This window comes from Thamnophis elegans, chromosome Z (assembly GCF_009769535.1).
Source record: "Thamnophis elegans isolate rThaEle1 chromosome Z, rThaEle1.pri, whole genome shotgun sequence".
In the NCBI taxonomy this organism is placed as follows: Eukaryota; Metazoa; Chordata; class Lepidosauria; order Squamata; family Colubridae; genus Thamnophis; species Thamnophis elegans.
This window is the reverse complement of record NC_045558.1, coordinates 107,224,210-107,237,158: the sequence shown is the minus strand read 5'-3', so window position 1 is coordinate 107,237,158 and position 12,949 is coordinate 107,224,210. Positions and strand designations below refer to the sequence as shown.

Below are 12,949 nucleotides of genomic sequence, written 5' to 3'. Positions count from 1 at the left end.
CCATCACTTTAAATTATCATTATCACTAATACCAATCAAAAATATACTGTAGTATTTAATTCCTCCAAAGAACTTCAGAACTTATGATATTACATGTCTGATACCTGAAAACCATAGGAGTAGATTACAATATGCAATATTACATATGCAAAATGCAGTTTTGCTCAAATCTGTTTATTTTTCCACTATAGACTCTCTTTCAAAATGCTGGGTTTTAGAAGGAAGGAAGGAAGGAAGGAAGGAAGGAAGGAAGGAAGGAAGGAAGGATGGATAAAATGAGTTGTTTGATATGAGCAGTTCCTAACAGGATCAACAGTTGATTACTTTTTCCACAATAGCAGCTTGATGAAAGAAAGAAGACAGGAACAAAAATCGTTTCAGTTGGACATCTTTTGCAGTGATGCATTCTGCTTAAAGAATGCTGCTTACAGCGTAGTATTGTTTCTGTCTGCCATGTGCACTTGAACATTTTAAAACAAATATAAGAACACATATAACCACATGAGCTTCCAATGCATAACACTTCATATACTGAAATATTCTTTGGCTTTTGTTTTCAAATCTTCTCCACATAAGTTTCCAGACAAAATATTTTACTATGTAGTTGTTCCTCAGTCATGAGATTTCATTGAAATCCAGACTGATATTTTTATTAGTGAATTTTCACAGCCTGGATCTGGTGATAATACTTAAAACACAACAAAAAGGTGTTATACTAAATACACAGTATTTGTCCAATATGTGATTACACTTAACACTTGAGCTACACCAGCTGCAGTGTGTGAAATGGCAGCCTATACACATATTGTGCCTTAAGGTTCACTATAGAAAGTATGCAGTTTCATAGCTGGAGAATTTCAGAGAGATGCATGTGAAGCATTACTAATAGTAGCAGAAGAGAGTGATATATATATATTAATATATATATATATATATATATATATATATATATATATATATATATATATATATCATATAATATATATATATATATATCACTCTCTCTCTCATAAGTTGAGAAATTGTGACCCTTCCACTGTCATGAATCATAATTTTCAGCAGACCAGCCAGACTCTATGGTGATGCAAACTTCTATATAGAAATATCTGGAAAGTTACAGGCTTCCCATTCCTGCCCTATTTTGATATGTGCTCACTCAAAGACTAGGTAAGGGGTCAAGGAACTAAAGGCAAGAGGATAACTAGGGACCTTAAAGTTCTGCATGATCATTTTCTATAGATCTCTCTGGCCATCTATCTTCTGGATGCGTTGGGATTTCAACTCCCAGAATCTGTGGTCAACAGGGACAACGATTACGATAGTTAAAGAGTTTCTTGTCCCAACTTAGAAATGAAAGCCACTAGATAGCTTCCGCCCAATCATTCTCTAAACCCAACTGAGCTCACAGGGTTAATGCTGTGGGGAAAATAGAAGAAGGAAAAAGAATTAGTTATGTTACTATCCTGAGATATTTATAAAAATAAAATAAAGGTGGGATTTTAAAATCTTTAACAAGGAACCAGGGAAGGCTAACTTAAAACCAGAAGAGTAATTTTCTGCATATAATTAAACACATTATCTTAATTTAAAGAGGGTTCTCTTTAAATTTATAGCCATTATCTCAAGATGTGCATAAATAAATCATTGCTTCTTTTTGTCATCCTTTTGGAGTTTTATCTTGCTGAATTAGTTGTTGGGTTTTTTTTTTTTTTTTTTTTTTTTTTTGCTGGAGTTAAAGAGAGACACACAGGGAATATGCTCTTTCATATTTGAGACCCGAACACAGTTCCTTATCATAAATAATAGCTATTAGTGAGAAGTCTAACAAGAATGGACAAGATTTTGTGGTCAAAGTCGTTGTTTGAAGAGTGACAAGCACATGCAGGGTTTGATGTAAAGGGAGGAGTTAATATATGAGGGGGGAGGATTAAATTATATTAAATCTATGGAAGTTATATAATGTTTTCCTATGTTTTCTATTTAGCAGGAACTGAAAATTAGCAATGCAATGGGAGAGGGCTTAGAAAGCCCAAGAAAAGAACTGGCTCTAATGAGCTATCTTTGGCTTAAATTCAAGTATGCATTATCATTAATACTAATCATCCATGATGTCTTAGAAAATAGATGTGTGCTGGTAACTAATACTGTATAACTATTAGGGAGAAAATGCAGCAGTTTACAGGAAAGTTGGAAAGTATGCATTTGATTTCCTTTTGTTCCTTTTCTTTAACATGACCTTTTTCCATGGACATCTTTTTTCACTCTGCCACCATTAGCTGCCCTAAATCTATGCTGCCTCTGAGCAGCTACTGGAGGAAAAGTGTCCTGAAACCCAGAGAAAATGCTACTTTGGTTTTTATATGCCCCTCTGCTCTAATCCCATCCCCTCTCCACTTTGCTTTGCAGAGAGCCGCAGCGATAAAGCCAAACGACTCTTCAGACACTACACAGTTGGTTCCTATGACAGCTTTGATGCCCCTAGGTGAAGTGAATGATCCACAAAAGTTAGGACCATCTGGGGTGATAGTAAAGTACAAATGTGTGGATATGCAGATGATACTTCAGAAAAAATTTTTTGGTAAGTTGTGACAGATTCCCAACTTGACACTCTCTTGATGTTTTGGGACTATAACTTCCAGAATGCTGGCTGACAAATTCTCGATATTTGCAGTTCCAGCATTCGTAAGAGAGCCAGGTTGAAGAAGGCTGGCATGGCATATTGAGATCATAAAGGTCACTATTTTATTATGATGCCATTATATACATATCTAGACCACATCAGTTCTTTGTATTGAATTTCAAACTCCTCCTAATATATTTTCCCGGTTCCGGTGTCTTCTAAATATGTGGGACTTCAATTGCCATTATCCAATGCATTTTTAAGGCTACCTTGTGATTTTTATTCTGGAGGGTCTAGTCCAGAGGTGTCAAACTCAATTTCATTGAGGGCGCATCAGGGTTTATGTTTGGCTCAGAGGGTCAGGATGGCCACAGCTGGCTTGAGGTCACTCGTGTCGGTGCCTAGGGTTGGCATGAATGCTTTGCCAATGAAAATGGGCTCTCAAGTTCTGTTTCACGGCTTCTAAGGCCTCCTGCAACCTCGCCAGTGAAATGGAGCTCTATGTGCTGCCCTTGTAAACTCTGTTTCCGGCTGCAACAGCCTCCTGCAACTCCGTGTGGCCATCCTGAGCGCCGTTTTTGCTGGCAGAGTCACTGCTGCCAGTCATTCGCTGTTTTCAGGCGGCCTCCTGGGCAGACTAAGCCATCCCATGAGCCAGATCTGACACCAGGCCTTGAGTTTTGACACCCTGATCTAGGGGGTTCAGGAATACGTTTGTTTGTATATTTAGTAATTCAGTAAATCTGAAAACAGCCACAGGTTGAATCAGGATATTCTGTGGAATTGATACATGATAAAATGTTCAAGAAAGTTTGCAAACCTACACCTATTTTCCTGTCAGAAACCCCACTGAGCAAAGCAGGAGTGCGCTTACTATGTTGCATAAGATTTCCCTGTCAGGAGGATTTGCTTTATGCTTGAAGACATGACCCCTATAATAGGGATTAAGAGAAACTGGTCACTTACTTGTAGTCCTGCAGAATGGAGTCTGGTCACTATCATAAGTTCATCTCATGTGGTAGTTCGCATGAGTAATAGAGTGATGTATCTAGTTTGCTCTGGCAGTATGAATTGGTGTGAACATGGGAAGTGGGCCGCCAGGAAAAATATATATTGTGAACAGGACTGCACAGTATGATTCAAGTCCTTTCTAGTCTAGTGATTATGGTATATTAAATCTTTGAAAGCATCATAATGAATTATAAAAACATTTTAAAAAGGAGAATAGGTGTGTAACCAGTCACTGGTTATTCTTTCAAGGCCTAAGTACTAGTGAGTTAACTATATTATGAAATATGTGTTAAGAGTCTTAAACTTTAACCAACTTTAATGTTGGTCTAATGTAGAGCAGTCACCTTATCATAGAGCCTATGGTACTGTGAAGCTTTTTCTTTTGGTTTCCTGAGATTTTTATTTCAGCTCCTTTTCCTTAAAACATCTTAATCTATATTGAATAATGACTAAAATAAGTAACATTTCTGAACAATAATCAAGGTCCAGTTTCCATTCCTCTTTCTCCTAAAGTGGTCAAGCAACAGAACTCTTCACGCATAGATTCTCACCTTTTCCCCCCCACACACAAAAAAAACCTCTGTGAAATAAGTTAGAATGCAAGTAAATAGTGTCAATGTTCACACACTAAATTATATAGTTAAGCAGATATAGACTTACCTTTACTCAAGACTAGCTATTCTAATAGTAGAAATCTTATTGCTAACTTCACTAGTTTTCTCAGTAGCTTATCAAAGGATTAGATAGCAGCTGATGTGGTAGTTAAATTATTACTCAAAATATGGGAATCACAGCACAAGTTACACTGTACAGGTGAAACTCGAAAAATTAGAATATTGTGCAAAAATTATTTATTCCAGTAATGGCAACTTAAAAGGTGAAACTAATATATGAGATAGACTCATTACATGCAAAGCAAGATAGTTCAAGACCTGATTTGTCATAATTGTGATGATTATGGCTTACAGCTCATGAAGCGCCAAATCCACAATCTCAGAAAATTCGAATATTGTGAAAGGTGCAATATTCGCAGGCTCATTGTCCCACTCTAATCAGCTAATTAAGCCAGAACACCTACAAAGAGTTCCTGAGCCTTTAACTGGTCTCTCGGTCTGGTTCAGTAGGGAATCACAATCATGGGGAAGACTGCTGACCTGACAGTTGTGGAGGAAACCATCATTGACACCCTCCATAAGGAGGAAAAGCCTCAAAAGTAATTGCAAAAAAGTTGGATGTTCCCAAAGTGCTGAATCAAGAAAGTTATGTGGAAGGGAAAAGTGTGGAAGAAAAAGGTGCACAAGCAGCAGGGATGACCGCAGCCTGGAGAGGATTGTCAGGAAGAGGCTATTCAAAAGTGTTGGGGACTTTCGAAGGAGTGGACTGAGGCTGGAGTCAGTGCATCAAGAGCCACCACACGGACATGGGCTTCAATGTCATATTCCTCTTGTCAAACTGCTCCTGAACAACAAACAACATCAGAAGCGTCTTACCTGGGCTAAAGAAAAGCAGACCTGGTCTGTGGCTCAGTGGTCCAAAGTCCTCTTTTCTGATGAGAGCAACTTTTGCATCTCATTTGGAAACCAAGGACCCCAGAGTATGGAGGAGAATGGAGAGACACACACTGCCAAGATGCTTGAAGTCCAGTGTGAAGTTTCACAGTCTGTGTTGATTTGGGGAGCCATGTCATCTGCTGGTGTTGGTCCACTGTGCTTCATTAAATCCAGGGTCAATGCAGCCATCTACCAGCAGATTTTGGAGCACTTCATGCTTCCTTCTGCAGACGAGCTTTATGGGGATGCTGCCTTTATTTTCCAGCAGGACTTGGCACCTGCCCACACTGCCAAAAGCACCCAAAACTGGTTCAATGACTGTGAGATTACTGTGCTTGATTGGCCAGCAAACTCGCCTGACCTGAACCCCATAGAGAATCTAGGGGGCATTGCCAAGGAATGATGAGAGACATGAGACTGAACAATGCAGAGAGCTGAAGGCGCTATTGAAGCATCCTGGTCTTCCATAACACCTCAGCAGTGTCACAGGCTGATAGCTTCCATGCCACGCCGCATTGAGGCAGTAATTGCTGCAAAAGATGGCCAAACCAAGTACTGAGTACATATGCATGCTTATACTTTTCAGAGGTCCATATTGTTCTATGTACAATCCTTGTTTTATTGATTGCATGTATATTCTAATTTTCTGAGATTGTGGATTTGGGGTTTTCATGAGCTATAAGCCACAATCATCACAATTATGACAAATCACGGCTTGAACTATCTTGCTTTGCATGTAATGATTCTATCTCATATATTAGTTTCACTTTTTAAGTTGCATTACTGAAATAAATGAACTTTTGCACAATATTCTAATTTTTCGAGTTTCACCGGTATGTACATAATGTGACTGTGTAGAATGAGATAGTGTGCATGTGATATTTGTAAAAAAAAGTGTCTAGCTTTGAATTGCACATTCATAGTTATCTTGAGGGTTTTCTTGGTCTCTTCCTGCTTAAATGTGGTCAGGTCCAAAATTGCTATTCAAATGTGTTTTAATGTGATGTGAGAGTTACGGGCATTATTTAAATTAGTAATGCGTGTGAATCAATCATAAATTATATTCAGTTCTTGTCTTAACCATTTCAATTTCTTTGGGGGGGGGGGCTCATCTATTAATTATGACCACAGCAATAATAATTCAGAAAACGTTTTGGTAACTGCAATGGAAAATGATCCTCTTTCCCCTCTGTATTTCTCAGAACATGCAAAAGGGATACTTTCTCTGCTTCACAGAAGAGAGAATAACAGAATAATATCTGCTCTGTTTTCGCTTACATGTGGAGGAGGCAGCCAATTTTTTATCTCTGTTATTAGACTAATTACAAGAGCACCCACTACTTCCAGATTGAGTTATGTGAATCGTTGACACAGCACTTGTAATTTAGAAAGTGCTTTATATTTTGTACCTTGATTAGTCTCACAAGATGCTTGGGAATTAAGGAAGAATAGACTGGCTCAGCATTTGAGTTTGAGCCTCCCACTCCATCTTCAGCATCGTGCTAGCCCACGTGTTGGGTTTTGTAGTTGCTCTGCCACTCTATGGTAAGGCAATATTTCCCAGGTCGACTCCTCATTTTAGAAACCAGTAAAAGGGCAAAAAGAAAAAAATAGGAGGGGAGAGGACTCCTTTTAATAATTTTATATATGTGGGGAAAAAAACCCTGCCCAGTCCAAACCCCAAGGACTACTAAACTCATCTTCCATTGTGAAACAATCTAAAAATCATAGATATATTCCATAAAAATTCTGTAATTCTGTAATCCAGATATTCATAGATTTCATCACTCGGGAATCTGCTGCTTTCCCAAATAGCCTGAGGTTTACCTGCTCACTTGCCTAAGTAAAGACTGTGTCACTTTGTTTCCAGGTGTCTCAAAAATTCTGGCTTTAGGTTCTTTCCCCTTTTCAAACTCCAAAGAGCCAAAAATACAGACCCGACATCAATACTTCTGGACTAATCCCTTCGGTCTAAGATGCTGACTCGGCGACTCTTTATCTCAAATTTCCCAGGAACAATGCTATATCAGATGTTTTAGGGCACCCAGGGATGCTTAAGGTGTTGACTCAGTAATCAGATGCTGTTACTATGTTAAATCCTAGGTGGGATGTTAGCAGAAAGCACTTTGGGGTGGATCCTCTCTGACCCATAAAAGACTATGCTCTTTTCCTCTGCCCTCTACCAGTGTCCTTGACACCAACCAAGAACTCAGTTCAATCAATTAATTAAGAAAGGAAGAAATAGCTTTCCCCCATCTTATGTCTTTTAAATATACCCAGCGCATGTGAAGGGTACTAGATTTGAGCAACACTCAGAAAAGTGATTCTGCATATCTGCAAGCTGGATTCATGCAACTTATCCCATAATGTTCAGCATTGCTGTTGCTGTTGTACATATAGCCAAGATAGGATCAGTGACGGGCATCCTCAGATAATTCCAAGGGTGTGAGAATTCTGGAAGGAACCCTTGATAATAACGACTGGTTTTCTCCCTGTCTGCTATGCAGCAACCTAAACTCCTTACAGCACCCAGAGTGGTGCGGGTTGAAATTGCAGGGTGTGAGGTATTTGGTGCCACTTCATCAGAAGACATATAAATGGCAGTACTGAACACAAAGGCTCCTTTAAACTTGAAGCTGCTTCCACAGTGTAGATCAGGTGTTAATTATGCTGCCTGACCTGTCCTAGGGCAAACAATGCTAATTTTATCATCCCTCCTACTTGAAAAGGTTGTTGTAGGATTCAGCTAGCCTAAATTAAAAGTCCTGTAGAAACACTCCAATCTAAGTTTATAGACCTTATGGCAGTCCACAAAGGAAAAGAACAAGCATCAGCACCAGAACCTCTAGAGAAGGTTGAAGTCAGATGCAGAACTGTGATTACACAAGTCCCCTGCAGCCAAATCTGTATTTATCTGACAAACTTTAACCGGTTTAAGTGGCCATACAGCTTTTCACAAGGAATCTTGTATTTACATGGGCAAGGATGCATCTTAGGCATGTATGGGGAGAAAAATGAGAATTTGAGGTAATGGCTAAGGAAACAAATAATTTTTAAAAGGGCATTACACTGTTCTCTCCTAATAACAATCCTCCAAGGACAATTATAACTTTTTGTAAAGTATAGTTTGTCCTCAAATACACTGATGCATCTACTTAAGATTTAATACTCATTTTGAAAGTCATGCAAGCTATATTAGCAGCTTAGGATCAAGATATTTACCTATTTAAATGAAATTACCTTAGTATCTTAGGGAAGATTGGCATTTTACATTATTTCTCTTATTCTGGTGTCCTACATGCTGACCAGAGGAAGACAAATGATCTAATTCTGTCTATAATACAGCACAGTTCTGCAGTGAATCAATGAGGATTTGTGATTCCCAAACATTATAGATTAGTGGAACAAGTTGAGTAACAGTGTGTGTTTGTGTCAGAGCTGGGTTGCTGCTAGTTCGGCCAAAATCAGCCGAACTGGTAGTAGCAATGGCAGGAGGCTCCGCCTACCCACCCGGACGCTTCTGCGCATGTGCAGAAATGCCACGAGTGCACACAGGAGTGTCCCCAAACTGGTAGTAAAAAGATTAGCAACCCACCTTTGGTTTGTGTGTATAATGGGACATATTTATCTATATGTATATACACATATGCAAGCATATGTATTGATAAACATTAGTCAGAAGCCACACTCCGACATGATAAATTAATATTAATTAGGTTAATAACAACTGATTAGAATTGTACATAAAACAGTCTCTCACACCAATAATAGACTTATCTCCACCTCCCCCAAAAACCATGGCTTTCATATGCATTTTTCTTGTCTGCTCCCTTTAAGTAAAGAGTGCCTCATTTCTCCAAATACAAAACAATTCTTCCCACTTCAGTGATAACTGAATGGAAGAAACACTTGTCTTCCTTTTATTTATTTACTGCAATTTATTTACCATGTAATTTATATGTCACTTTAGCCCAAACAAGATTTGAAATAGCCGAGTGACTAAATATTTTGGGTAAATATAGTAATTAACACAAATGAAAATTTTCTCCAATTCCCCACATCTGTCTGTCTGTCTCAAGAAACCCTGCCCACTTTGCATCATCCAGCACCAATTCTCTTCCTAGCAGCCTTCAGCCCCAAAAGGTTCCTGTCTCTACCCTATATTTCGTACTTGACTAGGAAACTCTGGTGCTAACGCCCACCTACCCTATTGTCACTAGTATCCTCCTTTGTGGCCACGTGCTGTTAGAAACATGTTCTGGTGCCGTTTTCCATCACCAGCAGTTTCTTTCCCCTCTTTAACAGTCCTTGATTCCCAACTGTGACTCTCAGTTTCAGTTCACAGTCTTCCACAGTTCAGTTTGGACTCCACCACCACACTCCCGCCCTTCCCGTCCTGCTGGGTCCTTCTGTTCTGCTCTTGCTCCCTAGTGAACTCAGTTATTCCGAGCATCTAAGTCTCTGATGCTCCAATTTGGCTGTGCTGCATTCCATCCTTTTGGCAAATGTCCTTGAGCTCTGCAAGCAGGAAGTATGTCCCAGACTCAGCTGGCTTTCAATCTGAAAGCAGAATCACTTCAGCCAGAGCTCTCAGTTGCGATGCTTCGGGGTCTGCACATCCTACGCAAGCACACCCCTCCAGCTTTTCAACACAGGGCTTGCATGATTGCTGCCTGGGGGGTTACCTACCAGGGCCAAGTAATCCCAGAACTTTTCAAGGCAGCAGCCTTTGCTCTCAGCCAAACAGTGAAGATGGAACATACCAGGGGGCCAGCAGCCACTTGAGCCATTTGGGCAGCACCATGGGGCCAGAGGAGGCTGGGTGAGTGGGCAGGGTTTAAAGCCAGTGGGGGGGGAAAATGCAAGACTGGGGGAGGGAGGGTGAGTGAGGACTACTGTAAGTGCTTTGGAGAAGGGGCGAAGTAGTGGGAGACATTTCCCCCTTCAACAGTATCGACTTAATTTTTCTTAAGTGTTATCTTATCCTGTAATCAGTGTGAACAAAATTGGAAGGAAGGGGGAGGGGGGTCTTGCATGTTAGGGGAGGATATAGTAATCTAGAAATGAGAAGAGTTGAAACTATAAAATGTAATAAGGGCAAATCAGGAGATAAGTTGCTTGTGTGTGAGAAAGGGGAAAAGATGAGAATGTGCAATTTTTTTGACAGCTTGTGCATCTTATATGATTAAGGACTGTGCATTAATTCTTCATAATGCCAGAGATATTACTGAGCATTATGTGAGTATGATGAATGCAGATACAATGCATTTTTGGTTTTGTCCCATGTATCAGTTCAGTTGCAAAACAGGATTGAAACACAGCATTTATTTCTCAACCTGTCAGATGCAGGTATCCATTCACTTTCATGAATTAGACTGTTAGTCTGGCATATATTCTACATCTGAAGGTGACATGTATAGCTGGAGATTCCTCCAGTTTTCACACAACAGTAGCCCTGTAAAGCAGACTGGGAGATGATGACTGACCCAGAGTCACCTCAGGAGCATCTGAAGTGGAGAGTAGACTAGTAGACTTTGTCCCTTCCTACTCCGGCATTTTAACCAGTATACCCATTTGCTTTCATTTGTTCTCTTACTGAAATGTTTCTAGCTAGCTTTTGGTGAATCACATTTGCTGCTGTTTAGAGATAAGCTCTGGCTTTGTGAGGATAAATACTTACCTGAAATGCTGCAGAGGAAAAACATTTGGGATGGGGTGCATGTTTAGTTCTTAGTTCCTAGCAGAATATTGTCCAGAGAAGAAAGTATTAAGCCAATGCTGGCTCTATTATTAGGCACAATAAGCCCTCTCTCTCAAGTTCTGTTTTTTCTTAATTATTAGAGCTTTGTTATCTTCATTTGTATGAAACGTGAAGTTTATGTGTAGCCTGAGTGATAATTATCATTTTTAATGAATCTATCCTCTAGCTCTTTTGGTGATTTCACTGTGTCTATATACCTGTGTCCCCATACAAGATTCCGTACACATTACTATATGTGAATGTTACATACATTTCACTGCTCATCCATAACAGCATGCAACATTCATGCTTGCAGTATTGTAGAAATGATAATGTATATTTTCTCACAGATTTATAAAAATGTACATTATTCCAAAGAAATTGCACAAGACCTCTGGGAAATATCTCTAATGCAGCTTTTTCCAAGCCAATGCATTTAGTTAGCTTCAGCTCTCAGAACCCAATTTTGGGGAAAGCTGTTTTAATTTATCAGACCTGCAGCTACTTCTAAAACATCTGTATAAAACATTTTAGAGAGGTTTGATTTCAAATTCTTACCTTTAGGACCTAGGGTATCTGAATTATCTTTTCTATTCTGTTTATCCAAAGTAGTAAATTTTGAAGGCATCTTCTCATTTTGTCCTGTAACCGCAAATCAAGAACTAGATTACTCTTTTGTAGCTTTACAAGGAAGTTTGTTTTAAGTCATCAGCTCACCAATCATTAATGTTTTCCTCATCCCAGTCTATATATACGGTACCTAACAGTAGGTTAGTATTCTATGACTTTGCCAAAAATGCCATTCCTTTTAAAAAAAAAAAAATCTCCTTGCATCAAGGTTTCCAGAAGAAAATCCATTCAGATGAGCAGAATTTCTTTTAGGAATCTGCCTGCTTATATGTATGAATAACGTACATAGACATATATTTACAGGAGTTAAGAATTACACATTTTAGGTATGTGAAATTGTGTCTGAAGATTTTTCTTGAGAAAAGTAATGTAGGAAAACATATATGATTAAGGAAACTAAGGTTCCTACTAATGGGAGTGGTTCATAAACCGCACTGACTTCAGGGTAGTTTACTCCCAAATATATCTCCACAGAACCGTAACTCAGGATAATAATTTCATGTGCCTTTGTGCTTGGAGATAAATCTCATTCCACAAACCTGCTATCAACTTCTGAAATCAAACACATAGAGCTAGGCTGTAGCACTATGTAGGCAATATAATATAAGCCACATTGCTCGGGAGTAAGGCCAGTGTCAGCCCTGACCTATGTGCCATGTTTGCAGAAAACATCTACCACAGAATCTGTCAAGATATAAGAAGTGCAACAAATTCAAGATCCCCAGATAATGCTAAGCTATTATCAGACCTTATTCCGAAAATAGTAAAGTGAAATAAGACAGTTCACAAGCTGGCCTTTATTGCATTCAGTGGAGATTTTTGATACTAACTCCCTTAGCTCCAAAAAAAGGCTAGACTTTTATCACTCTGCCTCATTAACAAAATTTTATAAGGTGTCTGGATGACAGCACTTTCATTTATAACCTCCTTTGTTTTTCTCTTACCAGGAAAAAAAAAACCATTAAGAAGGAAAAGATGAAATACATCCACAATGCCTTTCAGTCAGTAGTACAAGATGCTAGCTATCCATCTGGATGGATCTGCTGCCAGAATTGGCACAGTTGCTTCACAGGAAAAAGCCTTGACTGCTAGACTAGATTTAGGTCTCTCAACAGAAATCAGACAACCACAGTTCCTCAGATGGCTGTTCATAAAAAGAGCCTTTAAAACTAAAACTCTCTTCCGGTGTGATGCAAGATTCCCAGAGCTGGAAGGATGGTTTCTTTTCCCACAGAATTTAGGCAGAACCTCAGTAGGGGATTGCATTTGACCTTACTCAATTCAGATGTTTGGCAAGTGAAAGGTTGGGGAGTGCTTGGATGAAATAGTATATTAATGCAGGCTGGAAATGAAGGTTGTTACCAATTGAGGGTGACCCAAAGGAGAATTTAGATACAG

At 39.2% G+C, this 12,949-nt stretch overlaps 1 protein-coding gene across 1 annotated transcript in view; it reads left to right on the top strand.

The window, feature by feature from the left end:
• Nucleotides 1-12,949, top strand: part of SHANK1 (SH3 and multiple ankyrin repeat domains 1) — a 74,978-nt gene that overhangs the window by 33,480 nt on the left and 28,549 nt on the right. Inside the window, 1 exon segment of the mRNA XM_032234535.1 lies at nucleotides 2,407-2,482. Coding sequence (XP_032090426.1) covers nucleotides 2,407-2,482 — 76 coding nt within the window.